Below are 15,461 nucleotides of genomic sequence, written 5' to 3'. Positions count from 1 at the left end.
GGAGCTTCCAACTTGTTTTGCACGTCGAGCCAAGCGTAGTCTTGTAGGAAAGTAATATCGCTCACAATGTTCCAAAACGCACTTCGGACATCTGTATCTGTATGTCTTTTCATCAGGCGTGCTTATATTTGGTGTATATTAACCATCTCGTCAGCTTTCGCTCTACAGGAGCACTGTTTCCAGCTGTCTAAGGTCGCAAACGTTCCGTCGATTTCTATCTCAGGAGTCTCGCACGAAAATACAGGCTGCAGTAACCGAATACCCTGTGGTACTATTTATGAAGGGCAACCCAGAGCAGCCTATGTGCGGTTTTTCACGAGGGGTCGTGAAGATCCTCAGTGCTTTTGACATTCCACCTGAAAAGTTCAAGACATATAATGTCCTCGAGGATCTAGAGCTCAGGACCGGAATTAAAGAATTCTCGTGAGTCATGCTTCATTTGACATTGTCACCAAGCCTCAGGTACTTCTCTTGCAGGGAATGGCCAACCATCCCACAACTGTATGTGAACGGGGAATTTGTAGGTGGGAGCGACATTGCTCTAAGCAGTAAGTCGGGGTCGCATTGCTGGATATATTTCTAACTCAAACCATTCAAAGTGTTTCAATCTGGAGAGTTGGAAACGCTCCTTGAGCAGCATGGGGTTATTCCGAAGGCGTCAGAATCTCCCTCTTAGTGTGCCGCACGGGTAACACCCAGGATCGGAAAGTTGACACCGTACCCGCATGAATATGCACCCGCCAACACCGTATAATCAAATAAATATTACTACTCTTCCTTGCCCTCCTCATCGTTAACTTCGTTTCGCTCTCGCTTTTGATTCCTTACAGATGCTAGAAGGTCCTCCTTCTCCAGAAGAACACCTCTTCCCCAGGCTCTGAGGCTGAGAAAGTCAAGAATTGTTTATGGTGCAAGTCGATTGCGAGTAAAGTCAAGAGGCTGCCCGCCCTGCGAGAAGACACGTTCAACCGCAGTTGAGATAATAAGTACTAATTCATTGGAAGAGGCTTCGAGGGTGGCAAACCTTGGACAGAGAGATAGCCTAGTGCCATTCGATGCAACGTCGAGTACGGCAGTCGTTTTGCCAGCATGCAAATGGATCCTTGGTCTTCATGCACAGTTGGTGTTCGAAGGAACTCGTCCAGCTCGCTACTAGTGGTACGAGATATATATGGATCTAAGTGAGCACTCGCCGAAGTCATCTCCCTCCTGTATAGTTGGCAGTGTCCGTGTAGGATTAAATGATCGTCGTGTCGAACTATTGAGGGAGAGAACAGATTTTGGCAAACCGATGACTTTGTACAGGAAAGTTGAAACACCGAATCGATACCTATAGCAATTGTACGAAGCTGTGATCATGCGGAACGTTTTAGGTCTGGCGGCTAGTCCTGACTAGCCTAAGTCACTCTAGATCCTCTGCGCTCGATACTGCATTTAGGTCGCGGATCAATTACCGTGAACTGTAGATATCAGATTCGGAATGGTCGAACACTACCATCCAGGCCCAGGCTACGAGCCTAGTGTCCGTCGAATCGTCGTTCAAATCTAGTTCATGCCAAATCTTCCTGGAAAAGATGAAGTAATGCATAAGCGCGCGTCATTTTACTGGAAAATCAGAAAAGGTGGCCTTTGAAAGATACCCGTCCGACATCTAGTTGCTACATATCATACAGGAGATATACTAAGAATAATGTAACAACCGTAGTATCAGCGGTTATCTGTTTTGCTCCGCAGTGAGAACATCAGAACATCAACTTTTCGATCGCAATCTTGACATTGCGGATCTGGCTTTGCAGCTCCCTAGCCTCGCTAGTCGTAACACTGGCAGCGATGACAGGCCTGGACACATTGCATGCACGTCCAAGGGCTGCCTTGGAAGGAATGAACACGTATGGGACATTCTGTATAGTCAGCAGTTAGCAGTCAACGGCGTAAATAGCTTGAGAAAGAACATACCTTTTCCTCGCAAAGAAGGGGAAGGTGCAAAAGAATTTCGAGGGGCTCGGTATCCGCGGTAAGGACGATGAACTCCGCCACACCACGGTTAAGCGTCTTAGTTGCTGTGGAGATGAACATCAAATACAGGGAACGGAAAAGGGGTTGAACGTTGCTCACCTTCATTGGCACCTTTTTTTAGTTGTTTGTACTGACCAGCTTGTTGGACCAAGTCCAAGATCTACAATACCATGATGTTAGTCGTTAGTGATGAGCTCTTGAAAAAAACTTACGGAGTTAGTTAGACCTTCATCTGCAAGAGGCCATGCTTTTCCGCGTGCTTCAGCCATTATGAATAAGTGACCTCACGTTGGATTGATCCTTGGTCAAAAAAAGTTGTCAAGGATGGTCAACATTAGTAGCAGAAAAGTTGGGTGTTGTTGTGGCTGTGATGTATTGGTGTGTTTGTCTCTGAAGAAACCCAAGCCAACGTATACTAGACTGTCGTCTCTTGTGTTGTAGAAACTATTTGCGCTACAGGAGACCCGGCTACTGGTTTCAATTAAACAACGGTTATTTCGTTGTATAAATTTTGTAAAGGAGGTAAGTCAATTTCAGTACTATTCAATCCGTATCCAACTCGCAATCCGTCTTCCTCACCACATCCACTCGTCCCCCATCAGACATTTCAAACCACACTACCATACGATACCACACTATCAAGCCCATCACTCCAGAATCCCGTCCTCCTAACCAGAAAAGATTTTTGAGCTGAATTTCGAAAATGGCAGAAGCAGACTACAATCGCAAGAGGTCGCGCTCTCCTTCTGACTCTGACGAGAAGAAGCATCATAAGCGTGCTAACACAGGCGCTACGGCTCACGCGGATGACTCACGAGTTGACAAACACCAGGGTTCTGGTTCAACAACCGCTACGTCTATGACTCGCGATGTGAACATGACGGAAACTCCCGCATCCGTAGTAGATACTACTGCGTCTACTCCTTCTCCTAAGGAAACTTCATCCGACAATCGACACGACGAGTCCCGCACTCGCTCTGAAGAGGCCGTAAAATCAACTTCAATGTCTGCTCCACCTTCCTCGTCCTCAGCTCCCGCCCCTCCTTCAGCTATGATTCATATGCGTTGCTTGATCGTTACACAGGACGCGTCAATCATCATTGGAAAGGGTGGTTCGCATGTCAATGAGATCAGAGACAAGAGTGGAGCTCGTGTTATGGTCTCTGAGAGCATTCCTGGTAACCCTGAGAGAATTCTCAATGTTAGCGGGCCGCTTGATGCTGTATCCAAGGTAAGCTTCAGATACCTTATTACCATTTCCTTTTTTCATCACAATAAACCTACAGGCTTTTGGTCTTATTGTACGACGGATCAATGACGAACCCTTCGATGTACCTTCAGTTCCTGGAAGTCGTGCGGTAACCATCAAGTTCATGATTCCAAACTCGCGCATGGGGTCTGTGATAGGGAAACAAGGTTCAAAAATCAAGGAAATTCAAGATGCCAGCGGAGCACGGCTGAATGCAAGCGAGGGTATGCTCCCCGGTTCGACTGAGGTACAGTACAAGAATTCATTGCAAGGCAGCAACTAATTGTTTTGCGTCAATATAGCGAGTCCTGAGCGTTGCAGGTGTTGCGGATGCTATCCATATAGCAACGTACTATATCGGCAATATCCTTATTGAAGCACAAGAACGCATGCCTTCTTCGTCCTCCAGCCATTCTAGTTACCGCCCTTCCAGCTACTCTCGACGACCTCCGTATACTGGCTCGTCATATGTGCCAGGGTACGCGAACGCATCGCAGCCTTACGGTGGCCCACCACCCCCTAACCCACCGCAGCAACTGCAAACGCAGCAAATATACATCCCCAATGATTTGGTGGGCTGTATTATTGGGAAGGGGGGTAGTAAAATCAATGAAATTCGCCATATGAGCGCTAGTCAGATCAAAATCATGGAGCCGGGGGCCGGGCTCAACGGCGCTCCAGCGCCTCCAGGTAACGAAAACGAGCGGCTGGTTGTTATAACCGGACAGCCTGCAAACATTCAGATGGCAGTACAACTGCTGTATCACGTACGTTGCTCTTTAAATAACGCCGAGAATTTCCTCACGCGTGAGCTGTTTCAGCGGTTGGAACAAGAGAAGCAAAAGCAACTACGAACATCTACTTCATCTTCTTGAGCGCGCACTGTGGCCCATGGACTCATGCACTGCTACTTTGTTTTCATTTGTCGACAAATCTTCAAGCATGCTTGCTGTGCTTTCTTTTTCTTTTTGATGTTATGGCTGTGAAAAGGTCAATGCCTTCATAACGCAGATATGTACATTAGTCGCCCTTCCTGTCTTTGGTCTTTGGTCAAGCAATTATTTTTTCTGCTTGCCGCTGGTGTTGGTATGACCTAACGAGTATTTACTTAATTTTTTTTGCCCTGTTGTCCCGACGCTTTCTGGTATTTATGGTGCGAATCAAAAACTTCCTGCGACGACTTGTTGCGCGTCTCCGCAAAATGCAAGTATTCGTTTGGCAGGGCAAGTCTGGGGACTTACAGGCGTACCGCGAAGCCAGTACTGGTCGGTGTGTATTTGATTTACCTACACATTTATGACATATTTTCATCCAGGGTCGTGCGCGTTTGGTGCGCGTGATTATTGGTATCGCTTTTGTTGGAATTCTACCTCGAAGCGAGGTAGGAGTGTACTAGTATAGGGTACTTGTGATATGCAGCAGCTGTGCTTCTCTTCTCCGCTAACTAGCGCCCAGGCTACACTCCAGCAAGCACCGGTTGAGCTCTGGCGCCTTGTCCGCAGCCTGTCGTCTCTCGGATCTTCTTTTCTTCTACAAACTCCGGTAAGCTCTGATCATTGGCTCTGATCTTTATCCGCATGCAATGAAGCCAAGTCCGGCAGGGAAGCCGGTCATGAGTCGAGAGCACTCGAAGGTGCTATGACACTGCTCTCTCAAGCTTACTCGTGTAGGAAGTTCACCATTGTGACTCTCGTCAAGTTTCTCACCAGGGAAGCTGATAAGGAGAGGAATCATCCACTCAGTCACCATGACATCTTTTGAGCGATAGTACTGTCCTTGCTAACACCTGCCGTGCACATGTGGATTCTCGCACTTTCATGGGTGTGGATGCCTACATTGATGCAGATGCTTGTACCGAAATTGATCATTGCATTGATGCATCGACATGGATGCCCGCACTTATACTCACGTGGATACTACCTTCTTACTACTTTTGTTATTGACTTTACCTCGATGCGTCGCATTCACTCCTAATGTGGGAATTAAAGCTCACCTCAGCTCACTTTTACACAGGTCGGGGTCACTATCGGGGCCAACTATCTGCTTACAACCAAGCAGACTTTTTTCTCGTTCTCACTACTTGCACCACTGTACAAGAGCGCCCTGTGACAAAGTTGGTTGAGGTACTTACTATATGTAGTGCTTTGAGTTACATCAGCTATAGCGTAGTCAGCCAATAAAAAATTGTTAATCGTTATGTAATTGAAAGTCTTTCTACACCAGCTGTAGACAACTAAATGGCCCCACTCCTTACAACTCAAAAAGCATATATCAATGCCAAGGGCAAAGGCAAAAGAAAAGCGGACGATATCGATATCGACGATGACGATGTTCAGCAACCTAAACAGAAGAGAAACAAGCAACGCGTCTTACTACTCTCCTCTCGGGGTATCACCCATCGCATGAGACATCTCATGAACGATCTTGAGACTTTGCTACCTCATGTAAAGAAAGGTAAAGTGACACTTTTGTTGACAGATTCATCAGTTCTCAATGGGATCTATCTCAGATTCCAAACTTGATTCCAAGTCACAGTTGCATCTCCTGCCTGAGATAGCAGACCTGAACAATTGCAATAACACGCTTTACTTCGAGGCAAGGAGACATGAAGACCTATACATGTGGGCTACGAAAACACCAAATGGGCCCAGCATAAAATTACACGTTCAAAACGTGCATACAATGGATGAGCTGAAGATGACAGGAAATTGTCTAAAAGGAAGCAGAGGAATTGTCAGCTTTGACAAAGCGTTTGATGAAACAGAGTGGGGAAAGCTTACCAAAGAGGTTTTCACGCATGTACGTTCATGGGCCATACGGAAGGTTGCTGACGCCTGATCATGTTCCGTTCCTCCACGTAGATCTTTGGTGTTCCCCCACTGGCTCGGAAAGCCAAACCGTTTATTGACCACGTTTTAACCTTTTCTATCCTCGATAATAAAATCTGGTTCCGGAATTTCCAGGTATGCTGGCTTCTTCGGTTTGTCACCGGGCGTTAACTCCATTTCATCTCCGTAGATAATGGAAAAGGATCCGTTGCAGCCTAACGGCCCACCTCAGACATCTCTCGTGGAGATTGGCCCCCGATTTGTGCTGACGCCCATCCGTATTTTTGAAGGAGCATTTGGTGGCGCCACCGTTTATTCCAATCCTGGTTCGTACACTGGAGCAAATACGTTTCTTACTCATGCACTCACTTCACAAACAGAATTTGTTACGCCTGCTTCCGTGCGCTCAGCAGTCAGGCATGCCAGAGGTGACAAATACCGTCAACGGAAAGAAGCTCAGGAAGAGACATCAAAGAGAAAAGTGCTTCGTAAGAGGGATGAAGATGCACTGGCAGTATCCAAGGTGTTTGCGTAGATGCCTACTCGTGTCATCCACGCGCAATCGTACCGAGCGGTAAGCACACCAACTTGGCGTGCTTATATGGTATCTGTGGGCGATTATCTACGTGCTTTTGTAGCGTTACACACGTTTTATCGCCTTAGCGATGCATGTATGCCATCTGCTCATTGATGCGACGGACGCATCAAGATCTTTCTGCTCCTGCTGCTTTTGGAGCATTTTCTTTATGCGGCTTGCTTTGTGCTCTCTAGCGCTCTGGAAGTAGCGCTTCTCCATTAAAATTATCTCAAGAGGTGCACAGCCACCAAGCCTATGTTTGCTTTTGTGCGCTCACAAAGGCAACAACCGGATTAATGAAACAAAAGGAATTTTGGCTGAGCAAACGTTCCCGTCTGACCAGAACAGCGTGCCTTGACAAATTTTAGCTGATGCCGAAGTTCAGCCGTTCCAGATGGCGGGCCACGCGCCTTTTGTTCTGTCTCAGAAGTGCAAGTTGCTATGCGTGGGTGCGTGTAACCGAAAAATATCCTATATAACGACTCATGTCCATCGCTTAAAGACAAGTCATTCTCCTGGCTCAGTCGCTGATATCTCCAGTCTCTTATAGATATCCCTTGCCTGCTGCCTTGTAGACAGTCAATATGCCTGTGTCGATAGACATCATCCCATTTTCAGGTTCTTTGGAATTGTATGGTGAACCAGACTTTTCGTGAGCTAGAACTGCTAAAGTCAAACGTCTCGCTTGTACTGATAGACCTTCCTAGATCTGCCTTCTCTCTGGCAGGCCATGTGTCTATCTCGCTCAGTTCACCTTCATTTATGTTCCAGCGCCGGCGGAGCACAACGCGTGCTTTGATGCAATCGCTCACCGTCACATTTGAGGGACAATCCGAAATGATCACCCCAGACATTGGGTATGCCCCTTTGCGGCTCTGCTCCATCACTCGTGAGCTTGTAAATGGTGAACCCGTCGACCTTTCCAACGAAGGGCACGAAGATTCCAATAAGCCCTGCTCTTGGAATGTCATTTTTGACATCCCTGTTCCTGGCTGGTTGCCGACTACATCTGCGTACGGAGATCGCAATGCAGTTGAAGCTGGGACGCGCTACGCTTTGTATGCCACTGCAACTTTTATCTATCTTGAGGATGGCAGCTCCTCTATATTTAGCAGCTTTTGTTCACCTTTTGGCTGTCGCACTCACACAATCCACGCGCCAAGATGTCCAGTCACTCTCGTTCGTTTTGCCGAGGTTCCTTCTGCCCCTTCTTCTTCGTCCTCCACTTCTGTCTTCCCGATGGCATTGTTCATCGTCGATGCGCAATTAGGGAAAGATGACACAGAAACGGCTATTCCGCCTGAAGTCCTGAAAAAGATTCAGGTCGTCGCGTCCATTCCTACCGCAGTGACTTTGGATGAGACATCCGTTCCTCTCATCCTGCGCTTACAAGGCAACGAACTGGACGCCTCTCAGCGAGAGCGCCTTCGAATAACCGATTTCACTGTTGACGTTGAACAGACTGAAACGTACAGGTGTGTTGCATTATTGTCTATCTACTATTCACGGTGCTAACGACATGTCTATTCAGGAGCACTACTTCTCTTGATCGCGTAGCTCGATTTATGGTCCCGCCTAGGACACAACAACCTCCTTCTCTCCCCCTTCGGAATGCACATTCCGTGCATACACTCTATGAGATTGGCCTTCTCATGAATCCATATCCCTCCAAATCTACTTCAACTCGTTCGTTTTCCCTCTTTGATCCCTCGAATTCCGGGAAGTACGCTATTTCTGGCGACGGTCGCATCTTCATGAATGACTCTCCAGAAGGCGATGCGACCACTCGTTCTTCGTCTGAGAACTGGTATGTGCTCGAGGCAAATATACCTGTGGCACCAGAGCCCCACCAATTGGATTGGGCTGGGCTCCGCGGCCGACGCATATCTGAAAATAGCCCTCTTTTTAGTGTGTCCCACATGATGCACATTGCGCTCCGGTGTGTCTACGAACAACCCGACGGCGAGATTGTGAGCGAACGCCTCCACTTTTCACTGCCCATGCAGCATGTGCAGGTGGCTCCCCCATCAATTATGCCACCCGCTGAGGATCGCACCATCGTGGGTGAAATAGAGCTCCATAAAAGCGCTCCATACAGCCAGAGTCTTCCCGCATACTCTCAGCTCTTCTACTCGAATGGAGAGCGCAAGATCGATTACTCAACTCCTCTCCCACTTTACGAACCTCCACCATCAGCTTCGTCATCATCTTCGTTCACCCTTGATCACAGTGACGACAATCGAAAATCAATCTGATAATTTTCGGAATTGCATATACACCGACACTCGCATACCGAAACCGAAGACATTAATATCGTCATGTAATATTTTAGACGTTCCGGCAGTCCACCGTACTTTCCGTCCTTTCGTTCCATTATCGTCCTGCTTTTTCGTCTTCTTTCATTCTGCTGATCTGGCAGCTTTGCTTGTCTCTTGCTTTCATTCGCATTGATCTAGTCCGCATACCAATCATTCCTCGCACCTTGCAACTAATCTTGAAATTGAATTGTATCACTATAACTCCTTGTTCTGTATATCATGTAACAAACCTACTACACCGTGACTGCAGTGATGGAGTCTCATCTCACCATGAACCTAGTCCTCAATCCTAGGTCACCGTAACGTCTGGTGTCACTGTTATTTTATGTAACACTTGCCAGTGTTGTACTGGTCCTTCACATCGGACGATCCACACTTCTGTCCCTTCAAATCTCGCAAGGCACACATATCCTTCCTCGGAGTCTCCACAGCGAAGAACAACTGTTTCTGCCCCATCTAGGTCTGTCTCTGAACCCTCAACAACTGTGATATCCCGCAGCTCATCAGCGGCATTCTTCCGCTCAGCAGCCCCATCTTCATCTGCAATATAACTGATGGACATGTGCGGAAATGCTGGGGCTGAAGGCGATGCTCCATCCCTGTCAAGCGCAGCCATAATGTGTTCATGCAGCGCGACAAGTTCGGTCGTCTTCTTTACAGATATGAAAACAGATCTAAAATAATGATCGCCGACTTCAAGCTTCTGGAACTCGACTGGAATTGGATGCAGAGTAGATGGTATGGCTCGTAGGAATGCATCCTGCGTTGCCTTTCCCGAGCTTGCCAGTGTGATATGAGGGGTTATATCTGGGTAGGAAGCAGCGGACACTGGACGTGTCTTAGGCTGCTTTGGCAACACCTTTTGGATAAGTTGCAATTGGGTGGGATTGGGCACCAGCCAAAGCGAGAGACCTGACGTAGCTTGGTTTTGTCAAACCGTAACAATGACCGATATTAACGTACCCATCCGGATTCAAAATAGTATCGATAAAGTGTACCTGGCAGATCAATGAAGAACTAGTAGAAGAGCAGAAAGTAACTCCTGAATCAGTACCATCTTCCCGAGCAGCTGCTATCCATATTTAGGTTAGACTCCAAGATGAACAAGCTAAGTATCGCGTCCTTAATTTTCAGAGCAAAGGAGTGCCCGCAGGAAGATGGGTTACACATTGCAACGTGCTGAGCACGAGTAATATTCGTTCGACACAGAATATACATAACAAAGCGCACAAGCACAAGTATCAGTGATCAGAATCCTTGTCAATCAATAGAATAGCAACACGCAAAGCAGTCAGCCTTTTGCGAGACCTAAACCTCATCAATGGGCCCACGAGATCCCAAGCTCACCCAGCTACTTTCCACTGTAGATGCATCACCATACCCAGAATTACTCTCGAAATCAACCTCCGAGCTTGTTCCAAGTTCACTTATATCTTCAGGCTCGGAAAGATTCTCAGTCTCGAGCGCAGGTGCAGCTGTCTCTGGAGGTGACGGACGTGAAGCAGAGTGTGTTCTGCTCACTGTCAAGGAAGTTGATGGAAGAACTACAGAAACCGCGGTAGAAGAGGGAATGTTACAAGCCACCTTTGGGACTGTGCGTGGCTGTGCAGGAGGCACAGGCAAGAGCCGATTACGAACACCAACCAATATGTGAGGTAGACTCAGCAATCCATCTAGCAACATGCCAGGGAGGAGTGACGCAAACGTGTATGTCCCTGCTGTATGAACAACAATTGTTAGCTCTCATATATGCGTAAAAAAGACTGAAAAACAACGAACCACCGGCACCAACAGCAAATCGGTCGCCACGAATCCAATCTCTAATCTTCTCATACCCAAAACCAACGCGGATACCGCAGATCGTTTTACTCGCCATCTTGGTTTTTGTTCCGGCACTGACGACACCAACTATGTTATTTACCAGGACAGAAATGTCCTCCGGTCTGCGAGACTGTCCCATGCTAGTTTCTCCGAGCGCAGCGAATGCTTGACCGTATGTTGCTTTCTCTGAGGGAGTCCAGTCGTCCATTGCGTGTGAATTTTCAAGGCTGGAAACGGGGGTTTCGCCAACGACACCTACATCAACAGCAACGATACGGATGGAGCTCATGCCTTGTCCAACAGCAACCTCACGGCGTAACACGTCCAACGCACGAAGAGTGGCCGCTGCGCTCATGGCACTGACTCCACCGAAAGGAAGTCCAACACGTGCATCAGCAGCAGGGAGACACACAATGATGGACTTGCGTCCGTACGCGCGCTGGGCATCCGAGCGGAGTAATGGTAGGAGTGCTTGAAGTGCCTGGAGAGGAGCAAAGTGCGTGGAGAGAAGATGCGGAAGATATGTACTTCGTAAAGATAGCTGTTCAATGGGGGTTGGTACTGTATGAATGGATGGAACCGGCAGTGTGAGTAGAGATATTATGGAATGCAGAAGGGGATGATAAGGGGTGGTTGCATATGGGTCACCAGCGGCTGTAATTGGGAACCGTCTGGATAAAGTAGATGCGAGCGACCGAAGGAAGATTGGGATGGTGCCAGGCTAAATGATCTTCGGTTATATGAACTTGGAAAGCAGGGTTCAATAGTTGCACACCTCATTAGGGTCAAGGACAAGAGCTCGGACATAACCATGTCCTTTGCTTTCAATGCTACTAACAGCTTCCGGTGTGGAGACGCTAGTGATAACGATGTATCCCTTCTGCTCAAGTTCAATGATAAGAGGGAGGCCAAGTGGGTGATCACCACCCAACACGACTAGGAAGATATCAGCAATGGAAAGACAATCCAAGCGGGTGGTAGAAGTGCTTACCGACAACCTGCCGTTTCTCGGGAGTGACAGTAGTGGACCGAACTCTTCTCTTATGGGCGTGCGTCATATGGAAGGTAGTGTAGCCAGCAAGTAGGCCAGCTCCAACAAGAGCTGTTACTGCTATGCTAGAGCTCTTCCATGGATTTTCCATGATCCAATCACCAGCCTTCTCTACGAGAGTCCTCGGGGGTGGAGGCGGAGGCGGGGGTGGAGGAACTTCAAATGCCCCAAGACCGGGGACATGGATGTCAGGGAATGAGGAAAGACCAGGTGGCCCAAAGCGAGAGATATCAACCCAAAGACGGTGAACGGCTTCTCGAATGTTTGGAAGAGCAGGCGAGGCGACCACCAGAGAATCTGTCAGAAAGCGTTCGAGAGACTGAAAGTATTCTTCGACTTCATCAATTGAGGGAACCATTGCATAAGATTTGGTAGGAAAAGAACGTAGAGATCACAACCAAAGCCCACGCACGAAATGCAAGTCCTTTGAGAGCTTGCGGAGCTACTTGTTGCTGATTTGTATCGATATCTCGGATTCTGCCTCGTGGCTAAGTATAGGGTCTGCTACCGGACTTTGTGTGCCGTCGGTATCATATTGTCAACAAACGTCAAGCCAAATTATTAAGCAGGAATATTTCTATACTCTGCAAAAACTCAAATAAAGAGTATACCACGGAAAGCTGTCCACCACCACCCCCGATGAAGCGCATCCCAACCTTCCTCCTCAATGATCAGCCTCGCGCAACTGATAAGTCCAGTATATCCATCTTTATCAGTCCTTAATCTGAGGGGCAATGTTAAGATGGCCCCGGAAAACGTGAATGAGAAGGTTTACCTGACAGGCCCGCTAGTTTCAACCGGTGGTGTATCCAGAAGAAGTACAACTTGGGTCGCCTTGGCTTGGATAGACAATCGAACCATCATAACTTCCAGTGGAGTGAGCACCAGAGCATTAAGCGCGAACGAGAAAATCACGGCCCCAACCAAGAGAGGAATGTGGGGCCTCATGTCCTCCCAGTTCCCAAAATTCTCCGGAAGATGCTTGACGAATAGAAAGTGGCGTGCTCCAATTGTGCCTACGATATACAAAACCCATAAAGTGCAGGTCGCAAGCAAGCCCGGGATGCTAAATATGCGATAAGGGTGCTTTCTTTCAGTCGGAGAGAGCAATGCATCAAGCGCTCGTCGTAAGGAGAATGAAGAGATGTCTTCCCGAGTTGTTACAGCCCTTTTATGCCTTCTCAGCCCATGGAAATGAACGATTGCCCAATAGGACGCACCGATTGACAAAGACAGCCTCGATCACGGTTGCGATGATTTTGACGAGAGAAGCGATAGCAATTATGAGAACAGTACTCTGGTCGTACACACCGAAGTGAAGATATCCGATTACCACAATGGACGGGATAGACATTTGCTCCCATAATAACATGAAACCGAGGGTAGGGACTGTGTCACGGAGGAAGATAATTAGAAATCTTGAAGAGAATGATTCGGAATGCTCGAAGGACTCACGAATTCCTTTGTACAACCCGTCAATTCCCTAGGAAACAAGGAAGCACGGATAGTTAGCGTCCAAGCACCCTCATGTAAATTTGCACATGCATACTTCTTCTGCGTTGACTCGTCGCAACACACCTACCAACGACCGAGGCTGAGAGACGTGTTGTAGATCGTCGACCAAGGGCAATTCTGGAACAAGTTGAACTTTGGGAGTGAAGTTTGCCCGACATCTTATTAGTGCTCCCTTGAGTGGAAACAATAATGTCGCAAAGAAGAGTGTGTAGATCATTGCGTTGCAATGTCGATGTGGAGTCGTGAAAGGAGGGTGGGTGATTTGTTGGTAGTATCATCCAAGCAGGATCGCACATTGATTTTATGCGAGTCAATAATCACTTTCTGAAATGACAAAGACAAGTTAGACTGCAAGGCACGGATTATGCTGTGCCACGTCAAGGCCTATACGACCGCAAAAGATTGCAAGGCACTGCATAGTGATACTTGTCGCTAAGTTCAAGTATCTTAGGCTTCGCGTATTCAGCGCTCGGGTAGCAGTCGAACGTTGGTTCAGAGAAGATGTGGTATCATCGGTACTGGAGATAGAATAAGATTCAGGTACGTAATCATCCCCTGAGATACAGAACTCGCGGGAACAACCGGAGCAAGGTTATTAGTCGGCAACGCCGGCCCCTAGCCTGACAAAGACCCTCCACTAACGTGGGGGACGTCTTGACACCGGCTATTGCTCACTGCTGGAGCTGACATAATTAACACTGTGTGCGTCAGCGGTGCACAGCATGAGGGGGTGGTGTGACACAAACAGGGTGAGTTGCTCTTCTATCCCATGCCAGTGCAACCTATATAATGACCGTCTCATATCCGCTATGTGTCTTCCTTGAGAGTCGTGATCGAGGGAAATTACCTGCTGGTCACCCCTTCTGTCACCTTGTGAGGGAGACTGTTCACAGTGCTATCCTTGACCTTCCTATCTTGCATCACATGGCGAGGAACACTCTTGAAAACCCCGACGAAGTTGCAGTGAAGCAAAGGGCTCAGGAGATCATCCAACATCTACAAAACACCCCTCCCACATTTTCTGGCAGCGACTCCCCTGTGATGCACTCAACATTCATTGATGTGCGTGCATACTCGGGCTGGGGCCAGGTCCGAAGGACACTAGGAAACATATTTACGTTCAGAAGCGCTTGGTCGACAATTGGATGAAAGAGTTTACTAAAAATACGACATCATCTTATCTGTAAGCGTTTCCATCTCTAACCTAATTGCTGTTTTTACCAACATCATGTCTACAGTCTCACTATCTTCATGCGGCTTTGCTTGATACGTGGACTCATCGCTGTGATCAAACTTGCATTCGCTTCAGAGGAGATCAAGGTGAAGCCTGATGCTCGTGGCTCTCCATGTTCATTGGAAAATTTCCTTTCGCAATGGAATGGTTGGCTTGAGTTTGAGCGTGGTACCTTGGTTCGCCGCAAGACACTGCCATATCGCAAATTGTGCGCTATAGTGTTTTCAGATAGAGCCACCACTTTTTCTTATGTCCGCATAGGGACCAGTAGGTATGGCCATAGTAGGTATCCATATCCATTAAATTTCACTGAAAGCTAATAACCTATGTTTCAGCTGAAGATCTTGAACGATTGGCTTCTGGAGATTGGACAGTATTGAATACAAACCCGTGTCAAATCCCCTACGATGTGTTCCTGCCGCACTGCCTACGAATGTGGGATTCCGCAATAGATCCCAAACCTCGAAAGATGATAGAGTCGGAAGTCAAATAAAGGCAGAATAATGTAGATGGCACATGCCACTGCAGGGCGAAACAAACAAGTGAAAGAGCAGCGTTTCGAGGCTCTCATTGTATGTCCTGTTGTATTCATATCTCCTCAGTGTATATTACGTGTTGTTTCATGAACTCACCAACATGAATGCATGATTGTTTGGCATGCAAGTGGTTCACCAGCGGCTGCGCTTGACAGACCTGTTGGAATGCGAGTCCGAGAGATGGAAAGGCCAAAGGTTCCGAGTGATAGGCATCTATTGACAGTTTACCTCAATAGACGGACTGGTCACGCGAACGACGTGCCGCACCGACTTTCGCACCCTTTGCGTTCACTGGACGAACACTGCGGTCACTAAC

General features: G+C 47.7%; 9 protein-coding genes across 9 annotated transcripts; 5 read left to right on the top strand and 4 right to left on the bottom strand.

Moving 5' to 3' along the window:
* F5147DRAFT_350020 (thioredoxin-like protein) lies at positions 1-906 on the top strand. Its single transcript, XM_041429338.1, has 4 exons — positions 1-99; positions 155-423; positions 478-548; positions 600-906. Exons 1-4 carry the CDS (start codon positions 67-69, stop codon positions 674-676), a joined length of 450 nt encoding a protein of 149 aa, XP_041297693.1. The 5' UTR covers positions 1-66; the 3' UTR covers positions 677-906.
* A 584-nt stretch (positions 907-1,490) lies between these two features.
* F5147DRAFT_673604 (50S ribosomal protein L30e-like protein) lies at positions 1,491-2,358 on the bottom strand. Its single transcript, XM_041435746.1, has 4 exons — positions 2,229-2,358; positions 2,116-2,176; positions 1,957-2,060; positions 1,491-1,901 (listed from the first exon to the last, which is right to left on the bottom strand). The coding sequence occupies exons 1-4, from the start codon at positions 2,283-2,285 to the stop codon at positions 1,743-1,745; spliced, it is 381 nt and encodes a 126-aa protein (XP_041297692.1). The 5' UTR covers positions 2,286-2,358; the 3' UTR covers positions 1,491-1,742.
* Positions 2,359-2,456: 98 nt separating this feature from the next.
* On the top strand, positions 2,457-4,512 carry F5147DRAFT_673602 (uncharacterized protein). The gene is made up of 5 exons (XM_041435745.1): positions 2,457-2,538; positions 2,619-3,247; positions 3,303-3,512; positions 3,568-4,032; positions 4,087-4,512. The coding sequence occupies exons 2-5, from the start codon at positions 2,720-2,722 to the stop codon at positions 4,138-4,140; spliced, it is 1,257 nt and encodes a 418-aa protein (XP_041297691.1). The 5' UTR covers positions 2,457-2,538; positions 2,619-2,719; the 3' UTR covers positions 4,141-4,512.
* Positions 4,513-5,477: 965 nt separating this feature from the next.
* F5147DRAFT_673599 (Brix domain-containing protein) lies at positions 5,478-7,066 on the top strand. The gene is made up of 5 exons (XM_041435744.1): positions 5,478-5,719; positions 5,775-6,064; positions 6,127-6,228; positions 6,284-6,419; positions 6,474-7,066. The coding sequence occupies exons 1-5, from the start codon at positions 5,503-5,505 to the stop codon at positions 6,626-6,628; spliced, it is 900 nt and encodes a 299-aa protein (XP_041297690.1). The 5' UTR covers positions 5,478-5,502; the 3' UTR covers positions 6,629-7,066.
* On the top strand, positions 7,022-9,101 carry F5147DRAFT_349945 (uncharacterized protein). The gene is made up of 4 exons (XM_041429336.1): positions 7,022-7,119; positions 7,173-7,322; positions 7,378-8,145; positions 8,202-9,101. Exons 2-4 carry the CDS (start codon positions 7,255-7,257, stop codon positions 8,923-8,925), a joined length of 1,560 nt encoding a protein of 519 aa, XP_041297689.1. The 5' UTR covers positions 7,022-7,119; positions 7,173-7,254; the 3' UTR covers positions 8,926-9,101.
* F5147DRAFT_349970 (2',3'-cyclic-nucleotide 3'-phosphodiesterase) lies at positions 9,074-10,075 on the bottom strand. The gene is made up of 3 exons (XM_041429337.1): positions 9,952-10,075; positions 9,219-9,900; positions 9,074-9,163 (listed from the first exon to the last, which is right to left on the bottom strand). Exons 1-2 carry the CDS (start codon positions 9,953-9,955, stop codon positions 9,278-9,280), a joined length of 627 nt encoding a protein of 208 aa, XP_041297688.1. The 5' UTR covers positions 9,956-10,075; the 3' UTR covers positions 9,074-9,163; positions 9,219-9,277.
* Positions 10,076-10,266: 191 nt separating this feature from the next.
* Positions 10,267-12,372, bottom strand: F5147DRAFT_349904 (uncharacterized protein). The gene is made up of 4 exons (XM_041429335.1): positions 11,801-12,372; positions 11,585-11,745; positions 10,768-11,530; positions 10,267-10,706 (listed from the first exon to the last, which is right to left on the bottom strand). Exons 1-4 carry the CDS (start codon positions 12,216-12,218, stop codon positions 10,297-10,299), a joined length of 1,752 nt encoding a protein of 583 aa, XP_041297687.1. The 5' UTR covers positions 12,219-12,372; the 3' UTR covers positions 10,267-10,296.
* F5147DRAFT_349898 (uncharacterized protein) lies at positions 12,337-13,897 on the bottom strand. Its single transcript, XM_041429334.1, has 5 exons — positions 13,410-13,897; positions 13,316-13,343; positions 13,081-13,249; positions 12,636-13,028; positions 12,337-12,584 (listed from the first exon to the last, which is right to left on the bottom strand). Exons 1-5 carry the CDS (start codon positions 13,590-13,592, stop codon positions 12,455-12,457), a joined length of 903 nt encoding a protein of 300 aa, XP_041297686.1. The 5' UTR covers positions 13,593-13,897; the 3' UTR covers positions 12,337-12,454.
* Positions 13,898-13,945: 48 nt separating this feature from the next.
* On the top strand, positions 13,946-15,266 carry F5147DRAFT_673586 (uncharacterized protein). Its single transcript, XM_041435743.1, has 5 exons — positions 13,946-14,137; positions 14,165-14,441; positions 14,465-14,558; positions 14,614-14,891; positions 14,945-15,266. The coding sequence occupies exons 2-5, from the start codon at positions 14,165-14,167 to the stop codon at positions 15,100-15,102; spliced, it is 807 nt and encodes a 268-aa protein (XP_041297685.1). The 5' UTR covers positions 13,946-14,137; the 3' UTR covers positions 15,103-15,266.
* The last annotated feature ends 195 nt before the right edge of the window (positions 15,267-15,461 follow it).

This window comes from Suillus discolor (assembly GCF_016758755.1).
Source record: "Suillus discolor strain FC423 chromosome Unknown F5147scaffold_6, whole genome shotgun sequence".
Lineage (NCBI taxonomy): Eukaryota > Fungi > Basidiomycota > Agaricomycetes > Boletales > Suillaceae > Suillus > Suillus discolor.
This window is presented reverse-complemented; position numbering and strand designations above follow the sequence as displayed.